The sequence below is a fragment of the Vigna unguiculata genome, chromosome 9 (genome assembly GCF_037176805.1).
Source record: "Vigna unguiculata cultivar grain cowpea cultivar isolate G323 ecotype 2 chromosome 9, ASM3717680v1, whole genome shotgun sequence".
NCBI classification, from domain to species: domain Eukaryota; kingdom Viridiplantae; phylum Streptophyta; class Magnoliopsida; order Fabales; family Fabaceae; genus Vigna; species Vigna unguiculata.
In genome coordinates this window covers 36,772,225-36,796,031 of record NC_140800.1, presented here as the reverse complement: position 1 = coordinate 36,796,031, position 23,807 = coordinate 36,772,225, and the positions used below count along the sequence as shown (strand labels likewise).

The following is a 23,807-nucleotide window of genomic DNA, read 5'->3' as shown; positions in this document are numbered from 1 at the left end:
TTTGTTTTTAAAGACATATATAGTATGGGAGCTTGGAAAAGGAGAAAACATGGTACACGAGTTGTCTGCATCATGAAGTCAAGGGTGTGGCACGGCCTCCAAGCGCAGATAAAAGGGGCAGTGAAACGAAAATGGCAAATGGGTCAAAGCCAAATTGCGTGTTTACGCAAACGATGGAGTTGGAGATGGTAGCGGGTGGAATCTGGGGATGACAACTATAAAACCAGAGCAAGTACCTCTAGAAGAAAACGATTTTCGAACAGAATCTCTTGTATGATTATTTTTCTCATATGTTGGATAAGAGAAACTGATAATATTTATTTTTTTTAAAAATTGATTTTGATTTGGACTTAAATTACATTCTTAATTTGATTCTAACATGAATTACTAAAATTTTAAATCTAACAAAAATATTTGTGTCTAAATTAACCTTTACTTAATTACTAATCAATTTAAATACTAATTTTCTTGATAATCAAAAATTTGATAATTAGTTAAAATATTAGACATTAATTTAAAGTCTAATTCATAAATCAATTAATTTTTTTATTTATTTTATTCATAATAAATACTATTTGAAATATTAAAAAATTTATTTTAATATTTTATATTTAAATTAGTTACTATAATAATTAATTATTTTTTATCGTTAAGATGAACTGATATTTAATGAATTTTTTAGAGTGATATTTTATTTTAAGATTTTTTTATTATACATGGAGGAGAAAATTGTATATTGTTATTGTGGGAGGGGAATTATTTAAACAAATAAAATATTTTCTGTAATGGTTAGGATTATTGACTTAAGCAAGATATAGAAACTAAGTCATAGTCATAACTATTATAAAAAGAAAAAAGGTATTATATTGCAATTTTTTTAGATATTTTCATGAGATAAAAATTCAAATATATTATGTCATCAATTTATGTCAATTTTATCATTATATAAAAAAATATTTTAATTACCATAAAAAAAACCTTAGTAGAATAGTGATTGCACATATTATTGAAACCTTTAGTTCGTACCATATTTTTTGTAATTATTTGTATGAAAATTATTTTTCTTCCTCCTATTTTACTTCATACAAATAATTAGGTGTTTCTTCAATACTCCGGCCATAGAAAAACTTGGAATTTGAAAATAAAGACGTGATTATATAAGAAAATGAGGTATGCAAACTAATTAAATCAACTAACGCGGCTACAGTTAATGTCAAATAACTACGTGAACAACAATACTATAAGACGTTTGTTCAACATCATACTGTAAACTATTTCACTATTACAAGAAGTGAATTGATAATAACGCATTTTCAAATGCATATTTTATATATTTATTTACTTTTATATAATTTCTATTAAAAATTTTGCAATTTTGTAAGCTAGATAGAGTATTCAAAAATAAAAGTGTAAGTGTTTGGTTATATTAAGGTTTTCAGCCTAGGGGCAGGTAGGAAAAATAAATAAATAAATAGTTGTTATCTATATTTATTAGCAAAATATTAAAATATTATTTAGAAAAGTAAGATTTTGAACTTGAGAGTTTAATATGTGTGGTGTGGGGATGTGTTAACCCTCCATGGTTATCTAATTAATTAAACATTTTTTTTATTTTTAAAATGTTTTATCTCACTCTAATAATTAAAATATTACTTAAAATAAATATTAACCTATATTTTATTATTTTAAATTTTAAATTAATTATCATTATTATTGTTGTTATTACGTAAAATTCAATACAAGAGAATATATAGTTTTATATTTAGCTAGTGGACTAATGCTCCTATATATATCTAGATGCAATAAAAAGTTAGAGTTACATAATTTGTATTAGAAAATAATTGTGTTAATAATAATAAATTTTTGTTATTTATTTTATTAAAAAGAAATTACAGATACAGCTCACAATTATTATTTTACTAGTTTGAATCTCACAAGTATTTAAAACAGTATATTATAAGGTATCAAGTTTTCACAACCTGCATGCTTAACTTTTATAATTAAAGATATTCCAATTAGCTCATCCAATATTTTGATACGTAATTTTTTACTAAAACATAAAATTGATTTTAAGAAATATTTGCTTAAAATTATTATCGTTAAATTTTGTACATTTTTAATTTTAAAAGAAAAATTTGGATTAAAAGTTCTCACAACTTACATCCTTCGGAATATAAATTTAAAATAATTATATTTCTAGTAAATTATATTTTTGTTAATGGATATAAAAAATAGCTAACAAATTTTACTAAAGTGATAATATATTGTTCCAATTTATATCATGAACTCTCGTACTTAAAATGTTAAATCAAAATAACTTTTTAAAAAGAAATTTCTTAATAAAAGTTTATCTTAGTATTTATTTTTAGCTTACGAAGATAACTTTTATAATATTTATTATGCATTAATATTATTCTAATAAGTTCAACATATTTTTATACAGAATAGTATCCAATTTAAAAAATAGACATTAATGAAACTTATTAAGATTTATCGTAACAAAACATAATAATAATAATAATAATAAATGAAGAAACTTAGAAAATGATATATTAATATTATGATTGATAGATGGTTTAAAACAAGGATGTTCGATTAATTTTTTTAATATTAAAAAATGAAAGTATAAATAGAAGTTTTATAAACGAGTTTCATTATTTATAAACAGATCATCTCTTTAAAAAATTTCTTTTTAGAGCTTTCTCACATCTCTTTAGATTTTCTTATTTTATGTTCATCTTTTTGAAGATTGAAGACTACTAGAGTGATTATTGTGATGAGTTCTCCATTTATGTCCGAACAATTTCTCCAATTGAGTAAGTTAGTTTTTCTGTCATTTTCTCATGATCAATTGTTCTTTCTGGTGTATGTGAGTGATTTTAGCTCGCATGTGGCGTCTAAACTAGGGTTAGACTTAATTTACTATACTATACTAAATTATAATTAATTGTACCATATTAAACTAAAAAATAATAAATTATTTATAATAATAATTGGACTGTATTATAAAATAATTCATTTTTAAGAAACTAAACTCATGTTGTTAAGTTAACTAAGTTAACTGTTGAACTGCGGTAAATAAGTTATTAATGTGAAAGAAAAAACTAAAAGAGCAAAGTACAACAAACAAAATATTTAGTAATAGAATAAGAATTAGAGTTATGTGTTCTGTGTCTTACGTATTGTTCTCTCTCTTTTATATTGAAATATATATATATTTTTTTCTTTACTTTCTCTCCAAGAAAAATATAAAATATTTATAATTAAATTATTAAAAATATTATAAATTCATTCAAGATCTTATTTTATTTTGAATGAATTTTACTATACAGTGTTATTTTTATATTATGAATTTACAAAAGTTGTTTTTAAAAATTAAATTTTGTGACAACTTATATTTTTATGATTTTTTATTTATATTAAAGTTTTTCGTAACTTAAATATATAAATTAGTATAATAAATATTAAAATTACCATAAAAAAATTCTTAAAGAATATAAAAAGTTATTGGTTTGATGCTTCACAAAAAATATTTTAGAATTTCATAAAATTTCTAGAACATTTTTCACATAAATATTAACGAACACAATTGTTAAAAAAATATTAATTTTGAGAATTTTCTAAAATAAACCCTAAAAAATTTGACGCAACATAATAAACATATTAAAACTAAAAAGTAATATTACATAAGATTTTAAAATAAAAAATACGTCAGTACCAATATTTATATTTATTATATTAATTTTAATATTTTAATTACTTTTTAAGTTACAAAAAACTTTAATATAAATAAAAAATTATAAAGTTAAAGTATTTTTTTGGTTCCCCTATTTGTCAAATAATATTAGTTTGGTCATCAACTTTTCATTGTCTCAATTTGTTTTTCATTTTCTTAAAAATATTCAATTTAGTTCTTACGGTTAGTTTGACCAGACGGTGTTAAAATCAACGCCATGTGTCAATTTCTGTTTTTTTTTTAATTTTTTACACGTATCACTTCATAATTGTGTCATGTGTCAAAATGACTCAATTTGATCTCTATATTTGTTTTTAGTTTCAATTTAGTCTCAATTTTTGTAAAAATAAAGTAATATTGTTCCTCCTTAAATTGATACTCAATATTTTTTTATAAATCTTACTATGATATTCTTATTAAAATTAATGTTTTTATTAAATATTTCTATAACAAAAGGGTAATTAAGAGTGATAAATAGAGAATTTTATTGAATAATTTTGTAGATAATATATCTTTTATCAACTTTGATAAAGAAAATTGAAAGAAATAAAAAACAAATGGTGAATTAATTGAAAGTATGATAACATTGCAAAAGAAATCAGTGTTGCATGGAATTTGTTGTGATTGTCACATAAATTATAGAATAATTGGTTTTCAAGTCTTGGCACAGCTCAGCCTTGTCGGGCATGGTGGTTGTGGTTAGGAATCTTCAATTCATCTTATATTATTTGTGTGATCCTAAATTTTTATATTGCACCTCACTGGGATGTTACATGGTAACAATCTCTTATTTTTCTTTTACATTTTATACTTACATATCATTCATCTACAATAGTCAATTTTCACATATTTCATAACTGGGAATTTTAAATTTTAAATTTTAAATTTTAAATTTTGAATTTTAAACTTTAACTCAAATAAATACTTGAATGAAAGATGTTATTTATCTTGCTGTCTAAAATTTTATTATAGTTATTATTATTATTATTGCATTATGTGCTTTTAGTTTTAGACAAATGAAAAAAGAGCTGTCACTTTAGGAAATAAAACTGTGCTTTTACTCCAGATTTCTTCAAACATCCTATCACTCTAGGAAATTATTTTCCAGAATACAATAAATAATTCTGGATTTGTTTTATTCTGGAAAAAAAAAAAAATCTTCCCTTTCTATCACGTAATTTTTTTTCCCGAAAAGTTTCCTGATGGGGTGGATGAGAAATTTGATTGAGTGTAGGAAGCAATAGCCATTATATTATATGGTCTTACCACAGAAAGCCCAATTAGAGTGGTCCTTAAGCATGTATTATTTCCGAAGCACATGCCCTGAAACCAATCAAAAAGTGGGCAGTTTTTCCTTCACCTCCATAACGTTTTTCCTGCACCTCCTTAACTCTTCTTCCATTTTGCCCTTTTCAGATTATATAATCCATAAGTTATTTTTTTTCTAAAAAAAGTAGCATCCAGATTATTCAATTCAGAAAATAAAAATAACTTTTTTATTATATAATCCAAAATTAAAAAATAATTTTCAAATTATATAATTTAGAATTAAAACGTAATTTTGAATTATACAATTTGAAATTAAAATTGCTCAATTTTGTTTTTTTAATAAATGCTTTTTAGATTACACAATGCAAAATTTATTTGACTTTTAAATTTCTCAATCTTAAAATTTAAAAATAATTTTTTAAATTATACAATCCAAAATGTCATTGTTATGAGAAAAAATTATAGAAATATAGGAAGAAAACTGTGGAGGTGCACAAAGAAATTGTCCAGAAAGTGATATAACCGCAATTTCACGAAGCCCAAATTACTCCATTGAACTTGGCTCTTTTTTTTCTCTGAACTTTCAAAATTTCTTCCACACTGTCAAAATTTCTTTAAATCAAAAAAAAAAAACCCTTTGATTATTTAAGTAAAATCACAAATATCATTCTCCTAAAATTATTTTCGGATAACAACTTTCGGAAATCAAAATATATTACCGGAAATCAACTTTCGAAAGTCAAAATATATTACCGGAAGTCGACTTCCAGAAGTTAAAAATTACTACCGAAGTCGACTTCCGAAAATCAAAAATTAATTTTATTTTAAATATTTTTAATTTTATTTAAAATTTATGGTTTTTAAGTTTTAAATATTTTTTAGTTTATTATTTATTATTTTATTTATTTTATATGTCTTCATATTTCTTAACATATATTCTAAAAAAAAAATATCAATATATAATTTTATTTTTATTTAATATACTGAAAAATAAATATAAGTATAAAAATAACTAAGATTAAAATAATGTTAAACTTTAAATAAAATAAAAAAATAAAAAAATTATTCTACTTTATTTAATTTTATTTAATGTTTAAATTTTGATTAAAATAATAAAATTTGAAATAAAAAAATTATATTTATATATATACAGTAAAATTCCGGTATATATATATATATTTTATTTAAAGTTTTATTATTTTAATTTAAATTATTTTTTAATTTTATTTTTAATTTTTTCTTTAGCATTTTTTTATTCATTTTGCATTTTTAAAGTAATTTTTCTTTGAAATTTACATATTTTGTAATTTTTTATATTTTGAATATGTGTTTTAAACTTCGTTTTAAAAAAACACAAACAAAAATCTACCGGTAAAGATTAAGAATCAAATATAACTTTTACTATTTATAAATTAACTATCTAAAAACAGTGAGTTAAAACACTAAAATCACCAAGCTAAAAAATTATGTAAGACTATCAAAACTAAATTCTAGTAACAACAGAACTGAATTCTACGATTGACATGCAAATTGAAGATAAGCTAAACATAAAGGTACACTATATTACTTACAAAGACTAGAAATCTACTAATTTAGAAACTACACTAAACATCCTATCTACAAACACTTATTTAAAACATATTAAGAAAAACTAAGAATTAAGCAAACAAAACTAAAACTAAGAAATTAAAGACAAAAGGTAAGCAAAGAGATGCATTTAGCTTAGAAAACTCAATCAAACCGAGACTCATCAGCCTGTCCACAAAATTGTTGTTTAATCTTTGTATATTTTCGTCCACTGAAACATTGACTTTACATTTTTAATTGATCATTAGCTATCACCAAAAAAGTAGTATTTATTTGCGTAATAATACTCTTGTACTACATATTCTTTTAGATTTTAGACGAACATGCACAACCTTGTATATTTCTTTTGGAGTAAATGAATGAGTTCTACACAAATAAAAGTACTGTCCCCTAAGCTTGCACCTTTCGGTTTCCTCCTTCCATCTTGGTCTAGGCTTTGGTGAACTTCCACCACTTGGCTGCCAAGAACCACCACCAACCTCCATAGAAACCACCCCACCACCTAAAAACCTCTCAGTTACCTTGTTCAAGTACATCCAAACCTTCATAGTGAGTTCTGTCAGTATTATGATTGGCTGTCAAACGGGAATTTCAGCTGATAGATCACGTCTTAGATGTCATTTCTTGATGTAAAAAAGCGAACAGAAGAAGTGTGAAAACGTTTCAATCGTGTAATAAATTCATCATTAACATGAGTTTTCACAAAAATTATGGTATTGTAGGAGTGAATACAGCTGAATGGAAGGTTTTCATGCACTCCTTATTGTTGACTATTCAATCAACTTTGCTGCATGATTAGCAAAGATGCTGCAAGTGCCAATCATTCTTTGGTGGATCGTTACAATAATATCACAGGCTTCGATTTGTGCCCAAGAAATGTAATGGTATTGAGATATTACAATGCAAATGAATGAGACATATTTGAATGACTAAGAATATGCATGAGATGAATTAAGAACTGTCAAACCACGTAGAATGATCAAATCTGTTCTCAAAAACCAGAACTTGAAAAGAGCCTAGAACTGGTCACAGGAACTGGCAATAGCAAGTAAAAATTATGTACAAACTACCTAGACTTGCCTAGTCTAACTATACAAATCACCTAAAGTAGCAAGTAACAAGGGCAGCTCTCCTCAAAAGCTTCTGGCTGGCGCAGGTTTCTTCAAAGTGCAGAATCTGTCTATTGGAGTTCTTCAAAGTTGGTAGCAGGTCATCATTTCAGGATCAGCAGGTTTCAAGTCTTGGTCAACTTCTCTGGCAAGCTTCTCATGTGAGCATTCAAATACCGCTGGTCAGGTTCAACACACTTCCTTCAGCAACTTATGTCACTGGACCGACTGCTCACTGCACATACTTTCACAGCACTAAAATCACCAGCTGAACATATCATCTCAAATGTACTGCACCTTCAATTATCAGCACCTAAAATCTCAATTTAAACAATTCTACGTAAAAACCACCCCACCACCTAAAAACCTCTCAGTTACCTTGTTCAAGTACATCCAAACCTTCATCAAACTCCAAGAATACCACCCGTTTGTCGAGGCCTTCTTGAGCCAAAAGAAAGCCAAGAACTAATCAAAGAAGCATCCTTGCTCCTTCTTCTCCTCTTTGCTTCCGCAGCACTACTGCAAGTTCTTGATCTCAAGAACCATTATCAACCTTTCTTAGTCGTGCCTAATCCATGTGAAAGCTTATCAACCAAGGAACTTATTCAAAGAGTCAGACCCCCCCCCCCCCCCTCGTTGATCCAAGAAGGTCTCCATCCATCACTCACCCAGAAAACTTATTCCGTTAGTCCAAGAAACCTATTACAAGCCTAAGGAAAGAGCTTGGTTCAAAAAACAAGTACTATAGATGAGTTCCTGTAATAACTCAACTGCTCAAGAATGGCCATTGAACCAGAGATGATGGTGATTGAACGAGAATTTTTGGAATTTTGCAAACTTTCCCAGAGACCAATCGTTGAATGCAAACTCAATTAACATTGCCATAAATCATTTCTCTTCAGGAAACTTGTAGTGATATTATCCTGGACTAGAAGGTACTCCTTATCCGTCATTCTTTACCAACAAGATCACAAAAATGAACAAAATTTGATTCCATAGCTTGATATTTGAGTCAACCATGAAAAATTGAGTGTATGTTCCTTAAACGTAAAATACTCACTCACTTTAATAGCCAGGACGCTTTGTTACCAAAAGTCCATACAGGAACAAGCTCCATGCCTAAAGTGGTGAAAGCGATGACGATCCCTTACCACAATTTCACGATCAAATGCTTTAGAGATTAACTTTACAACAGTGTGGCAATCATTACAAATGCGCAAGTTCTTCATAACTCTGATTGGAGTTGGTGGAGCAATAGTGATAAGCCCAAAGGCGACTGCAAGTTTCTCACTGTGCCTGAAAAGTGCAATTTCCTTCTCTTCATCGTCTATGTCTAGTGAAACCTCACTTGTGGTAGGTACATAGCCCTCAATCTTTAGTTTTGCTGCCACTTCATCTAACATGTGCTCAATATCACTTATTTGTGGGTGAGTCTTATCTCCAGCCAAAAATTCCTGAACTATCCCATTTACTTCAATCATGCTACAACCAGGTGTCTTTACCACCCCATGTTGTGTCATAATTCCCCTAATTTCGAGAACATTGCCCCAATTTCCTTTTGAAGCATATATATTTGACAATAATACATGGAAACCATCATGGTTAGGCTGAAGCTGAATAAGTTTTCTGCCCACCCTCTCTCCCATTTCATGGTCATGGTGTTTTCTACAAGCCCCAAGCAAGGCACCCCAAGTGGCAACATCAGGTGCCATTGGCATACTCTCAATCAGTTCCTCCGCTTCTTTAAGAAAACCTGCACGTCCAAAAAGATCAACCATGCATCCGTAGTGCTTAATATTAGGCTCTATTTTGTGTTCGTGGATCATGGAACTAAAGTAGTGACGCCCCTCATCGACTAGGCCCATGTGCCGACAGGCCCCAAGAACTCCCATAAATGTTATCTCATTAGGAAGTGTATTACTTTTTTTCATATCTGCAAACATGTTGAGTGACTGTTCTACCAAACCATTCATTGCCAACCCAAGAATGATTGCATTCCAGGTAGAAACCCCCTTTTCCTCCATCGCATAGAAAACCTCCAATGCATTTTCCACACACCCGCATTTCACATACATGTCTATAAGAGTGGTGCTCAGAATAGTGTTAACCTGTAATTTATTTTTATTTATATATGCATGAATCCATTTCCCTAAGTCCAAAGCAGCCAAATGAGTGCAAGCCGAGATGGCACTCACTAAAGCAGTTTCGTCTGGCCTGACCCCATGAAGCTGCATTTCTTGGAACAATGCCAAAGCCTCCGAGAAACATTCATGTTGAGCATAACCAGATATCATGGCACTCCAAGACACAACATCCTTCTCCGGCATGGAACAAAACAACTTCTCAGCATCTTCAATCGAACCACACCTCAAGTACCCAGAAATCATCGAGTTCCAAGATATTAGATCCAAAAGAACACCACCATCATCAAAAATTCTTTGCGCATCCACTATCTCCCCGCAACTAGAGTACAAATGTATCAAAGCATTCTTAAGACTAACATAATCCTCAACCCCAACTTTCGCCGCCAAACCATGCACCAACCTCCCCATCTCAGCATTCAAAATTCGCGAACACGCGGATACAACACTAACCACAACGATCTCATCCACTGCCACCCCACTTGCCTTCATCTCCACAAACAAAACCAACGCCTCTTCACACATCTCATTCCGCTCATAACAAGAAACCATCGCACTCCACGACACCATGTCCATATCCCTCCCTCGAACTTCATCAAAAATCCGCCGCGCCTTCTCCACACACCCCTTCCTTCCAAAGAGCACAATCATGGAATTCGAAGCAATGGTGTTCCTCTCCGGCATTCCCCTATACACACATTCCGCCTCCTCCACATTTCCCGCCTGAACATACCCCGCCAAAACAGTATTCCAAGAGACAACATCCGGCACAGGACTTTCCTCAAACACCTGGCGCGCACTGGGCATGCTCCCACATACTGCATAGAAGTTGATCAGCGTGTTCCGGACGTACACATCTTGATGAAAACCAAACCTCACGACATGTGCGTGCAGCTCCCTTCCCTCGAACTCGGACACCCGAGCAGCGCAGCATTGAAGGAGAGTTGGGTAGGTGTAGTTATCGGGTTTCGCGTGTTTCGCAAGGAAGAGCTTGTAGAGTGTGAGGGCTTGGTGGGGGTTGTTTTGGAGTTCGAAATGGGCACGCATGATGGTGTTCCATGTGAAGGCGTTGGGGTTGTGAAGATGATTGAAGATTCGGAGGGAATAGTGGAAGGGAACGAGAGCGGAGCGAGTAGAGAAGTTTATGAGTCTGCTTGCGGCGTAGGGGTCTGCGATGAGGCCGGTGAGGATCGTTTGTGAGAGAATCTCTCTGAAGTGCCTCGGCCATTCGCACCGCTGCAACGCTGTGTCTAACGTCCACACCTTCATGCTTCGTCTCCTACTTCATACTTCAACTCACGCGTCTTCATTTGCTCACTACAAGAAAATAAGGGATTAGCATCGGCCAAAAACGGACGCTAAGGAGCTAAAGCCGACACAAATTCAAATGTATTGTCGGTTCAGTGTCGGATAGAGAACCACGAAAAAACCACCGAAGCTAATTCAAGATGTGTCGGCCAACGGACACTAATTTGAGTCTGCAATAGCGTCGTCCAGCTGACATAAATGAATAGCATTAGCGTGGGTTAGCCAACGCAAAACAATAAAAAAATATAATAAAACATTAATAATAGCGTGGGTTAGAGAACGTTAAGAGCAAATATTATTTTAAAATATTCGGACGAAGTGTGGGCTGACCGACGCAAAATATAAAAGATATTCTAAGGGAGTGTGGGCTAGCCGACACTAAACACATATGGTTGGCACGTGATCGATGTCTATTCTTCATACCATTATTCATCCAAAACATATTCTATCTTTTAAATGCTCCTGTTTCATCTTATACAAACACTTATACTTTATATTCAAATTCATATATATATAAATCTAAACTACCCAAAGGATCATTATATAAGATTCACAACAAAACTGCAATGGCAACCATTTTCTAAAACTTTGATTCATGCTTTCCCATTCAATTTCCTCCCAGAAAAGATAGAGGATTATGGGTTGTACATTATTAACAAATAAGACATGCATGCCTATATATTCTATGAATGAAAGATTTTAAGTACCAAAATCTATGCATGGCTTAATAATGAAACTCAAGATTTCGGAAAAATACAACCGTGTGTGGTTCTGACATTTTAGAATCACATTTTGAAGGCTAGGAAGGTTATAAAGTTTTGGTGTGTGGTATTTCTTGTCCTTCACCTTTTTAGGGGAAACCAATATACTAGAGGCCTATTCTTGGAGTCCTAAAAGAGTCTAAGTCCTAACTGCAGTGTTTTGTTTTCAATTTTATTCACAACTTGTTAACATTTTTTTTGTTCACTCGGAGTATCAGATCAAATAAGATTAGATTTGATTAATCAAAACTAATGATTTTTTAATAATGTTTGTTAACAAAACACCTGCCTTCACTTAACCATACAATTTGAAATTCTTGATGCCAAGAGAAATCAAGAAATCCAACAATAAACCCAGCCCTTAAAAGCATGCCACCATTCCCACATACATTTACATCAATCAATAATCAATAAACCTATGCAAATATATATCAGGGGTTGGGAAGTTACCAAGTTATTTCACAGACCACTGTAATGATGCCAAAAGGGACCAACTTCCTCACCCTTGTGGTCTACACCAAAAACACCACTCCAACATTGCAGGACCACCATTCCTACACTGCAGAAACCTATGCCAAGAGAAATCAAGAAATTTAACAACTGAAATTAGTTTCAGATTAAATCCCAAACACAACATACGGTTCTTCAACATAACATACAACAACAAAAAAACCAACCCTTAAAATGCAACCATTCACATATGCATAAACATCAATCAATAAACCCACATATAGGGATGTCAAAACGGGCCAGCCCGGCCCGTTTTGACCCGGCCCGATTTTGGCCCGATTTATACAGGCCGGGCCGGGCTGGCCCGCAAGGGTGAAACGGGTTACACTTTTGAACCCGGCCCGCAAGCTGGCGGGCTTTCGCGGGCTTTTTTCCATATGTTACATTTTCAGTCCAAAATCAGATTTCAACAAAATTATTGCAACAAAAACAACCCTGCAGTATATAATATAACTGATCACAAAACAAACAACCCTACAATATATATAAATGACATTTTGCTCTCTGCAAGTCATCAAGACACTGTTGCAACATCAATAACAAGTCTGAATTAGAGTACTTTAGGCATGGAGCATTACCAAAGTGCAAACAGTTACATAAAAAAAAAACAGAAGCATTAATTATGGATGAGAGGTTGTATAATTTGTTTGGCAACATGTGCTGCAGAAGCATCTAAACCCTCCAAATCAATAGAAGCATCTTCTGAAATCTCCCCATCATCAAACCCCGGTAGAGATGCCTCAAACAAATTAGAGTTCAGAACAGTTAAAAAGGAGGTGGCATTATAGTTCTACATCAAATATACTGCAGTGTATAAGCAAATTTCAGTTTAAGTTAATGCCAAACAACTCAATCCCAGCTTTGCAAACACGGCACATACAACTTTGCAACTTGGTACTTTCTATCATATAATTCAATCATTAATGAAGAACATATTTTTGTCTCAAGGATGATAGAACAATATGAAACAGTGGCAGTATTTATTTGATCACAGTGCAACGATGAAATACATGTTCTCCACATATCTCCAACATGATTACAGATAAACAGACAAACAAAGAAAACAACCACAACTATCAGCCTATCACACAGTCAGATAAAAAATAGTAACACTAGAAAAACAAGAAAAAAAGAAATGAACATCACCACCACACCAAAACGGCAGCAACTACGAAATTGAAATTGGGGGAAAATTTAACCAACAACAGCACAACAATTATGATTCACAGAATGGGTCCAATCCAAACAAGGACAAATCGCAGCAACAACAACCACACATACACCATAACTTCCAATTACAGGAAACCAATTTTAGGGTTACGAAAATCATAAATTTAGGTTACAAATTGAAAGAAAAGGGAACCAGAACGCAAATTACAAACAAACCTGTGTTCGTGGTGGTCGTGGCTGTCGAAATCGTTCGTCAATCGCAGTCCGATGGTGGCGCTGCTGCCCCTGCCAGCGACGTGGTGGATGTCACGGTGGAGGAGAAAGGAGACGCCGTGAATGGCCTGCACTCTGCCTTCGTGTTTCTTGGCCAGCGACGTGGGTGGAGGAGAAACGAGGGTGCTCTCTTCTGGTTTCCCAAAACGCGGGTGGTGGAGGAGGAGGAGGAGAAGAGAGTGTGAGAGGAATGAAGGAATAAGTCTGGCAGTGGCAACGATAATAATGGAGAAAGAAAACCCTAATACCTTTTAAGCCTTGTCTGGGTTTTGGAATTTGGATGAAAGTGACAACGATAATAATGGAGTTTGCCGCCACTACTTGTCTCGGTGAAACTAGGTTTTTGTTAACAATGAAATTGGGTTTGATTGGGCTTGCCCAAACACAATGCGTCCACTTCAGAATTCGCACATGGTTTGTGCTTCTTGCACCCCATCATTGAAATAACGCTTATGCGATATTAAAGTGCAGCTAAAAATAAGAGGAGGAAAACAAAGGAGCCTGCAGGTTTGACAAAAGAGGAACATATATTTACAGAGATATGGAGACAAAAGCTTCGAATAATTCAAATTACGATGGGTGTGGTTTATACGGTAGGTTTTTGTAAAGTCATTAATACAACAACATAAAACCACATCGTATTTTACAATGGGAAATTTAGAAATGTTTCTGACTATAATATTGTAATATGATTGTCCTGTCGTGAATTGCAAAATCAAGCCCAGTATACCAAACAGATTAAATATGAAAAAGTAGATTAAAGAAGAGGTAGAGAATGTGTTATATTTATGGCTGGAGATATATAGTATATGTTTGGAAGTTGTGATGAGTTTGTTGTATGCTGAGTAAGTTGTGTATTACAAAAGAGATGAAAACTTGCGTCATGCAAATAATTGATGTTTTTACTCATTTCTCTCTAACTATCAAAAAAGAGAAGCAATAAGTAGCTTAATTCCGAGGAAGAAATAAATTAATGAGAGTCTGAAGAAGAAGAAGAAGTCCAGAGAGAGGCAGAAAGCAAGCGCCGAGATTTCCAATCCAACACCAACTTATTAGGCCCCAACTCCTCTACCCGATATCCGTCGTTGAAAAGACCCAATAGAAGCTTCGCTTGGCAATGATTGGCGAAGCTCATCGGAACTCCCCTCAACCCTGCCGCACCCAACCACTCCCCCCACGACCCTCTCTCCTCCACCTCTTCACCAGTCCGATATACCCGGGCCAGAGACCCCACTATCCTTGGGCCTAAGAAAACCCGCTCTACAAGGGCCCTGGCCCGCCCCTGCATCGGAAACCCAGCCTCCAGCGAGTCAAACACCGCCGAGTAGTGATGCAGCGAGTCCATGAACCTTCCCACGAACCCTCCAACACTGGACCCCACCTCTTCTTCCACCAAAGTCACCAGCCTCGGCTTCAACTCTTTCGCTCCACTCAAAAACGACGCAATCGAATCGGGCGCGCGGTAACTCAGGTGCGGTAAGTTTAACATGCAGTTTAAAACCAGAGCCTCTCCGCGAACCAACTTCAGAGACGAAGGTTTAAACGTTTCGTCGGGATCCAACCTGCACTGGTGGAACGTGAAAGGCTGCCCAAGGGATGCGGCGAACGCCGTCAACCGCCTCCCTGTCTCCTGCACGGTGGCGATGGAGCGGCGTCCGGTGCCGGTTCGGGACAATGCTGTGATTCGGAGGTGTGGGCCCGGTGGACCTGTTTTGTCGGAGGCAAGGGCCTGCATGAGAGAAGCCCACTGGACCCCTTCCATGATGTCGTAGTCTACGATGTGGACTCGGCGCTCGTGGACCACCGCCTCGAGGATGGCCTGGTTGGCGGTGAAGTGCCCGAACTTGATGTAGGGAGACATGTCCTGGAGCAGTTGGAACGCCGCGAGGGTGTCGTTTTGATGATGATGATGATGATCGTCGCGGGGGTGGTGGGACCCATATGTGATGTTGTAGTGATGTTTGCTGTGATTGTGCGCACCCCCGGCGCCTTCTAGCAGGCCCCGGAGTGCGTCGGTGAAGTAGGCGGCGAGCCTCTCCATGTTGGAGCCGTGCGAGGCGTGGGACACCAAATCCTTGAGCCGAACCAATATCACTCGAGCCAGTTCGCGACTCTTGGCGGCGCCGGTGAGGGCCTCCGCGGCGGCCATGAGCAGATGGACCAGTCTTAGGCCCTTGGAATCGTCGGCAGATGCTGTTTCTTCCTCGGCGTCGTCTTCCTCCGTTATGGAGGCGGAGGGGGAGTTACTGGCGGCGTGATCCTGAGGGCTGGGGTACTCGGCTGGACCTTCGGAGACGATAGAGTCGATGAGATGGTGGAAGTCATCGTGGGATCCGGTGAAGGCGTCCCAGTTGACGAGGGGAGACCAGTGGTTCCAGTTGCAACCGTAGTCGTCGTCGGAAGAGGGGGCGGTGTCGGTGATGGTGGTGTATCGAGAGAAGTGGAGGTTGTGGATTGCATCCATGTCTGTATCCATGTCTATTTCCATGGTTGTTGGAGTTGAGTGTGTTGGTGGGTGGGGAGAAAAGAAGAGAGAATAGAAAGAAGGTGGGTAAATGTATTAAGCAGAGGTAGAAGTGGTGTTGTGTTGTGTGGGGTGGGAGATTTATAAAGGGCTTGAGCATGGAAGAGAAGAAGGGTCTGGAGCATGCGACAGTAGAAGTCCAAAAATTGATGTTTCATTCAATTTTAATAGAATATTACCTATTGAACATCATTACTAGTGCCGTTTTTTATACCCCCATCTTGGATGTATACAATAATTAACTTTTAATTTACTCATAACCCTTTCTCTTTCTACTTATCTTCAACAACCCTCCCAATTCCCTCCTTATCGATCAAAGAAATCAAGACTTACTTCATAAAAAATAAAACTAGATCTTCAACTTTTTTTATCGTTGAGTGTTACGAAGATGTTATATACGAATATATAATTACTTATGTTTTAATATAATTTGTAATTTTTTATTTATATTTATGCAAAAAAAAATTGTACTTTCTTGTTTACAGATAGAGAAGCAAAAGTGACAGGACATACTAAGTTAATTAATCCTCTATCTTACTATATTTTTTTTTCACGTTATATCTTCTCTATGTTTCTCCATCTAATATACACGCAGAAGCCAAAAAGTATCAAATAAATATATTTTATTAATATTTTTTTCGTCTACAAATGCTTCATTTTTCTGGAATAATACATGTAGTCATTATCTTATTAAAAGAATAAACCATAACAATGTAAACTCAAGCATCAGGATAGAAGCAGACTAATTTAAAAGTAACCAAAGTACTGCTGAACTCTGCATGTGTGGCGATTAACGGGAGGTAAAAGAATGATGAAATAAGAAAATATGGCATTATAAGAGGGCGAGAAGAAGAAAAAGGAGAAAGAAGAAGGAGTGAAATAAAAAAAAAAAAAAAAAACTTGGGTGGTATTTGGAGGTTGAAGTTATTTGGATGAAATACGTTTGTATCCTGATAAACATGATATAGAAATCATCAACATGAAAGCTCAGTTTTGTTCAAAAGTTTAATTTTAACTTCATACGATACATCACGAAAAAGACATATAGGCCTCACTATCTCGTAGTGGTATCTCAAAGGAAAAATGTTAAAAAAATTTAAACTCTCTCTCGAGCCTATCTCAGTGGCCAAGCCGGTGCCTCACCCACCATTTGATCCTGCCACGTCATCTTGAAGTGCCACTCTCTCATTGGCTGAGACCATCTTCATCCCACGTCATCACTTGGGAATGTCTTCTCTTCTGCCATTGGTCGAACTTCAAAAAGTCTCCACGAAACTCAATTAGAACATAGGAGTGTACACAATTTTCATTACCAAGATAAACTTCTAAATATACGAAGGGTTATGCAGTGTCTACCTTTAAGGGCACATATACTTTTGATAACGTATTCAGTGACATAAGTCCTCGTTTAGGGTTTTTAAATAAATGATCTCGCCCATGCCTAGAGTTCTTTCATTGCGTTATTCACAGGTACAATAATCGATGTTGCCGCCAATAGACGTGACGAGCCAAGTTTCTTAATTTGATGTAGAAATTACTTTTCGTTTAATAATTATGAGATCGTGTTTATGTCAGATACAAAACTAAGCACCTTGAGATATTATGAAGGGACATAATTAAATAGCTCTATTAGAAGACGACCCCGCGATTGGTGCTAATCAACACATTAACTATGTGCAATGTATATACACATAAAATGCCTTTCTACATACCTAATAGTTATACTTGTAAACATGTGTATGAATCAATTTACGTACGTATACTTGTAAACATGCCATTGGAAAACGTACTTTGATTTTTGCTACATAGGTTGATTTTTTCATGTTCACGAAAGTTGACTGATTGCCTTTTATATTCTTCTCACCTTGGCCAAGGAAAGAGTTTAATTGTAAAAACTGTCACTTCTACAATCACTATAAGCTATAACAGACAAGGAGAGTGTAAACTAGAGACAACTGTTACTAAAACAAAATAAAAATTCAAAAAAATGAGTAGATCATGTTCTGACAAACTTTTCTTCAAAACAAAATAGACTATCTTGTTGGTCTCTTTAGTTTACACTGTGTCATTTTACTTTAAAATTTTTGAGCTAGTTAAATCCTTCTATTCTATTTCAAACTGTGCTAATATCAAACGTTAACAGAACTGCATGTGGCTTCAAGGATCGTCTGAGAAAGTTATAACAGACAGTTTTTCTATCTATTAGGATATGGAAATAGTGTAATTAATAAGAATGTTTCTGTTAGTAGTTTTATACTCTCTCTTTCTGTGTGGAGTGAGATTACACAATCTAATTACCTGTATAATCTTTCTAGTAAATGTAATTTCCTATAAAGTATGTTTTTAAAGAGGAAACATAATAAATGCTTACTATATTATATCTATTTTGCACATAACATTGAGCTTTCAGAAAGAAAAAAACCGATCATCCAAACTTACCCTCTTACAAATTTTCCTTGACAAACAACCTATGTTTAGATAATAGAATGAATCCAATCAGCCAAAACATTAAGAAAATTTCAGAATAGATTTGTTTGGAGATCATATGACATAGGGCTCTTAATACCTCGTTTGACGGTCAGAGAAAAATATTATGAAATAATCAATATATTTTATAGTAACTGCCGTGTCTAAAAAAAATCAAAAACACCTCGGTAAGCAATTGCATTAATTGACAGTTTATATAATATATATTGCACATAAATCGCTCCAATGAAAAGCATACGTAGGACCGTCTTAAATTATGCTTCTAGACTAGTGTCATCAATGATTTTAGTTTGTTGTAGGGAAAAACCTAGAAATATGAAATTACTTGTCTTTTTAACCATCTGAAAACTATGAAAAGAAAACGACTCTAACATTTCATATCTATATTTTGTTTTACAACCAGTAAACCATTCTTAAAATATTGAATGAGAAATAAACAAGTCAATGAATGTGAACATTTTGAATTCTTAACATAAATATTGTTGCAATTTATATGAACTTTTCTAATACCGATCTTTATGATTCAATTTAAGCAATAATGCAATTTCTGAAACTTGATAGATTATGGTAACCCCTACAAAATCATTTCTGAAAATGACACTGAGTTGTCGGGGGAAGCAACTAATTAAAGTTTTTAAGACTTGGTTAAACATATAATGAGAGTGGTGGTATAGTATATAGTGACATGAGTGATAGTTAATAATTATTTAGTAGGTAATGGAGTAAGAAAGTCAATGGTTGACTTGAAATGTAGAAGTTATGAGATTGTTGAAGCAGCCATAAATGCACCCAAAGAGTTTCCTAATGAAATGGCCGGCATGTTCCTCAAAACCAGGCAAGGAGGCAGTCACATATTTGTGAGGCAGTTTCCCTTTTCACGACTCATAATCCCGTTTGGGCGGCAGAGAAGATCGCTTGTCACTAACAATGGTGGTTACAATGTCATTGTAAACATCATACTTAATTAAACCAACGCATGCATTTTAGATACAAAGAAAGAACCGTAATTATTCTCGATATTTCATTCTAAGATTTGTGATTTCGTCAAATGATGCAAAATCCAATAAAGATTTAATGAGTTGTTTAGAGCAGGTTTCCAAGATAAAGACAATGGATTGTACAAATCCTAGAGACATATATAATCACCTCGAACTAAGTATGTGGTCTGTCTCTTTTCTCTAGACTCGTGCTCCACCGGCATGCGCTTCCTTACGTGTGTATTTCATCCATCGTTGCAATTTGCGGAGCATGGCAAGTCACATATACGTACAAGACCATCAAATTCCTTGTGTATCCAGAGAAATTATTTAGTTTTAATCTAGCGAGATTTTAAAATAAGAGTAAAGAATAGGAAAGATAAAATTAGAAGATCAAATATATAAAATTAGGGAGAAAAATAATTTTCTTTTAGATAATTAGTAATAATTTTAACAAAATCAGGAGGTGCACTTGTCCATCCTTATATATATAGTGATGACAAAAACATTAATGTTCTTCTGGATTAAATTCGTAAAGGATAGTTAGTATATGTGGATATTTATTACCATCGGATAGCAGATATTTTAATATTTGTTTATAAATAAATTGAGTACGGGTATCATATTATCTATATTTTTCGGTATTCATTATCCGCAAAAAAAAATATATATTTTATTAGATTAACCTTAACAAAAATTAAAATTTAATGTATATTTAATTTATTTTATATTTTTGTATAACTTTATTTAAATTTCATTTTAAAATTTTATTTTTTTTAATTGTATGAAATACTTTTTTTTAATATTTGCGGGTATCTACGAATACCCACAGGTCATGAATTTGATATTTTTAAAAATTTTATATATTTCTCGTGTAAAATGTGTTTTTTATTTTGAGTTTTGACATGAAACTAAAATTTGTCCTTATATGTGTAATTTTTTTATGTAAGTAGCTAATTTAGTTTTAAATTTTTTTAAAATTTAAATAAATAGTCATTTAAGGGATAAAATAGTAAACTAATTATTTTACTTTAAAAAATCATTAAATTTAAAGTTTCAAGAAACATTTAAATTTAAATATTTGATTAGTTAAAGGGTAAATATTAAAAAGTGGATAAATTTAAATAAACAGTAAAGAACAAAAATGGTGTGATAATTATTTTAATTTTAAAAGAATTACGTAAAGAGATAAAATTAAAACGAATGTATAAAAAATAGAATCTCGTAGATAAAACTAAAAATTTGTATATAAAAATGTACAATACATTTTATTTGAAAGATGGAAATACAAAAACAAAATTAAAAACAGAGATGAATATTTTTAAATAAAGTAAAATTAAAAGGGTTAAATATGTTTTTGGTCCTTCAAGTTTCAGCGAAAATTGGAATTAGTCCCTCTTCAAAACTTTTGATCAATTTAGTCCTTCATCTTTCAAAATGTTTGAATTTAGTCCTTTTAACCAAATTTTGTTAAATTTTTTTTACGTTTCAAGCGCATTTCATGATAGTATTTAAATTATTTATACTATTTGACACATTTTTGTTTCAATGTTAACTTAAATACTATCATGAAATGCGCTTGAAACGTTAAATAAACTTAACAAAATTTGGTTAAAAGGACTAAATTCACGCATTTTAAATCTGAAAATTTAATATAGTTTGGTCCCTAAACGTTAAAAATGATTGAATATAGTTATTTTAATTCAATTACTTTAATTTTTTTTTTTAAATTATAAACGTGTTTCATGGTAGCATTTGAGTTGTTTATATTGTCTAACACGTTTCTATTTTAATATCTACTGAAAAACATGTTTGACACAAAAAAGAAATTAACATAATTGGGTTAAAAAGATTATATTTATTTATTTTTAAAGTTTGAAGACTAAAATATATTAAAGTTTCAGACAATAACGAATTCTAATTTTACGTCAATTTAGAGACTAAAAACATATTTAACATTTTTATCTTGGATGCTCTAAGTTTCGTCTGAATATCCGTCACTTATCTTTAGTAGGAGATCCTAAAATATTTTAAGTAAAGGAATTCAAATATGTAATTGGATGTTATTATTATTTAATAACATATTAACATATGAGATAAAACTATTGATTTATTATAATGGTGTTTTAGGAGTTGTTCTTATCAATAACATATTTACATGAGATAAAACTATTGATTTATTATAAATTTTTAGGAGTTGTTCTTAGGGTTGACTTAGCCCTACACCAGAAGTCATATATACTCGGAGTGAATTATGATTAGTCAATGATGTAAAAATCTTAGCGTTGAGGATTGGCAAAATTGAATTGTAAAACTAATAATGGTTGTTTATATTTAGTATGTCATCAAACAGTATAAAGCTATTATGCTCCCTAAACAGACAACTATAATAAAAATGTCAAACATCATATTTATAGAATAGAATTTAGGGTTACATGCTATATGTGCTATAACAAAAAAAATACCCACTCCTAGGAAATAAAAATAATTAGGAAGCAGGCAAGAGAATCTTTGGTCACAAATTATAACCATTTTAATTATATAGACTTGAGTTGGCTCTATAGTTGAGTCCCAATCTGAAAAGTGAATGTCAAACACAAATAATTAGAAAACAACTGAAAGTACAAACCCTTCGAAAATTCCAGGCACAGGTGTGATCTTCATCTGCCAGTTGTTACTTCAACAGTGTCGCAATTATTTAATCTAAATCGTATTACACTAATCAATTCTCTAAATTTATAAAATACTGATAGCATAATCGTTTTAAATATATTCATTTTAATACGGTATAATTCAGGTTTAAACCTTAACTATTTCATTTAATATATTCACCTCATATAATCAACACAGTATTTATCGATACGCCGACATATACTTTTGTCACTATAGGATATATTAATTTTGGTTTATTCTCAATGCTTTTAAAATTTAATTTATGTTTTTGGTGAAAAGAACTAAAATGTTTTTTTAACAGCTGATGGAGTTAAAATAAAATAAAAAGTAAACTATACGAGAAAAATAGCTTGTAGAAGGCTAAATCAAGAGATCACAAAGCATTAAATTATGTGTAAAATCTGTATCAAAAGCCACATTAAAATTCTTTTAATATATTTTCTTAAACCCTCTACTCACCAACAACAAATATAGAAGTTTGTCAATTGTTTATAGGGATGTCAAAAAAATTCGTATCCGCAGATTTTCGCGGATAAAACCCGCAACATGTAGAAAATGAATATTAAAAATGGATACCCGTTATCCGCGGGTATGGATATTTTTGATACCCGCATGTTAATGGGGCGGGTACGGGTATCATAGTATCCGTATCCGTGGATACCCGTACCCGCTAAACTTACACCCCTTGACATTCTTCTCATTCCTTTCTTTGAAATTGGGCATATACATCAAACCTTATATAGACAATGACGTTTATGGTATGCTTGTTCTCAAATGATAGAATCAAAATAAGAAAACTTGACACGTGACAATTGAGGTTTATTATTTGTTTATTTTGCAGGAATCAATTGGAGAAAGTGAGTTTGTTGATCAAAACAATAATTAAAGAATTTTTATTATGTTGAACGTCATTTTATATTTACTTTTACAATTATTTGGACTTGTATCAACTTGAGTTTATTTGAACTTTATTCAAAATTTATGACAGTGATGCATTTTATTTTATTTTATTTGAATTTATAATTAAATATTTATTTTTTAAATAATTTTTCAAATACCCGTGGGTACCCGTGGATACCTGTGGATATAAAAAAAAATAGACGGATACCCGCATAACGGATACCCAACGGATATGGGTACGGGTACGGGACAGATATTTATCCAGCGGGTAGGGTACAAGGGAGCTACTACCCGTACCCTACCCACCCCGTTGACATCCCTAATTGTTTAGTATGTAACATCATTGTGTCTATTTTAATTATTAGTCCTTTAAAATTAAATT

At 32.8% G+C, this 23,807-nt stretch overlaps 1 protein-coding gene and 1 pseudogene across 8 annotated transcripts; both read right to left on the bottom strand.

Moving 5' to 3' along the window:
• Nucleotides 1-6,763: 6,763 nt before the first annotated feature.
• Nucleotides 6,764-16,600, bottom strand: LOC146883958 (protein NODULATION SIGNALING PATHWAY 2-like). Of its 4 annotated transcripts, XM_085667118.1 has the most exons (4): nucleotides 14,113-16,600; nucleotides 13,808-13,997; nucleotides 12,362-12,480; nucleotides 6,764-7,148 (listed from the first exon to the last, which is right to left on the bottom strand). In XM_085667118.1, exon 1 carries the CDS (start codon nucleotides 16,350-16,352, stop codon nucleotides 14,835-14,837), a length of 1,518 nt encoding a protein of 505 aa, XP_085523244.1. In that variant the 5' UTR covers nucleotides 16,353-16,600; the 3' UTR covers nucleotides 6,764-7,148; nucleotides 12,362-12,480; nucleotides 13,808-13,997; nucleotides 14,113-14,834. The 4 variants fall into 4 exon arrangements, with proteins under 4 accessions (XP_085523244.1, XP_085523245.1, XP_085523246.1 ...); XM_085667119.1 differs by lacking the exons at nucleotides 6,764-7,148; nucleotides 12,362-12,480 and adding an exon at nucleotides 12,837-13,225; XM_085667120.1 differs by lacking the exons at nucleotides 6,764-7,148; nucleotides 12,362-12,480 and adding an exon at nucleotides 12,837-13,160.
• Nucleotides 7,519-13,947, bottom strand: LOC114163153 (pentatricopeptide repeat-containing protein At3g62890 pseudogene; annotated as a pseudogene). Of its 4 annotated transcripts, XR_014984687.1 has the most exons (4): nucleotides 13,808-13,947; nucleotides 12,362-12,480; nucleotides 11,262-11,339; nucleotides 7,519-11,159 (listed from the first exon to the last, which is right to left on the bottom strand). The product of XR_014984687.1 is annotated as a pentatricopeptide repeat-containing protein At3g62890 pseudogene, transcript variant X2 (transcript). The 4 variants fall into 4 exon arrangements; XR_014984686.1 differs by having other exon boundaries at nucleotides 7,519-11,339; XR_014984688.1 differs by lacking the exon at nucleotides 11,262-11,339 and having other exon boundaries at nucleotides 13,808-13,829.
• Nucleotides 16,601-23,807: the final 7,207 nt, after the last annotated feature.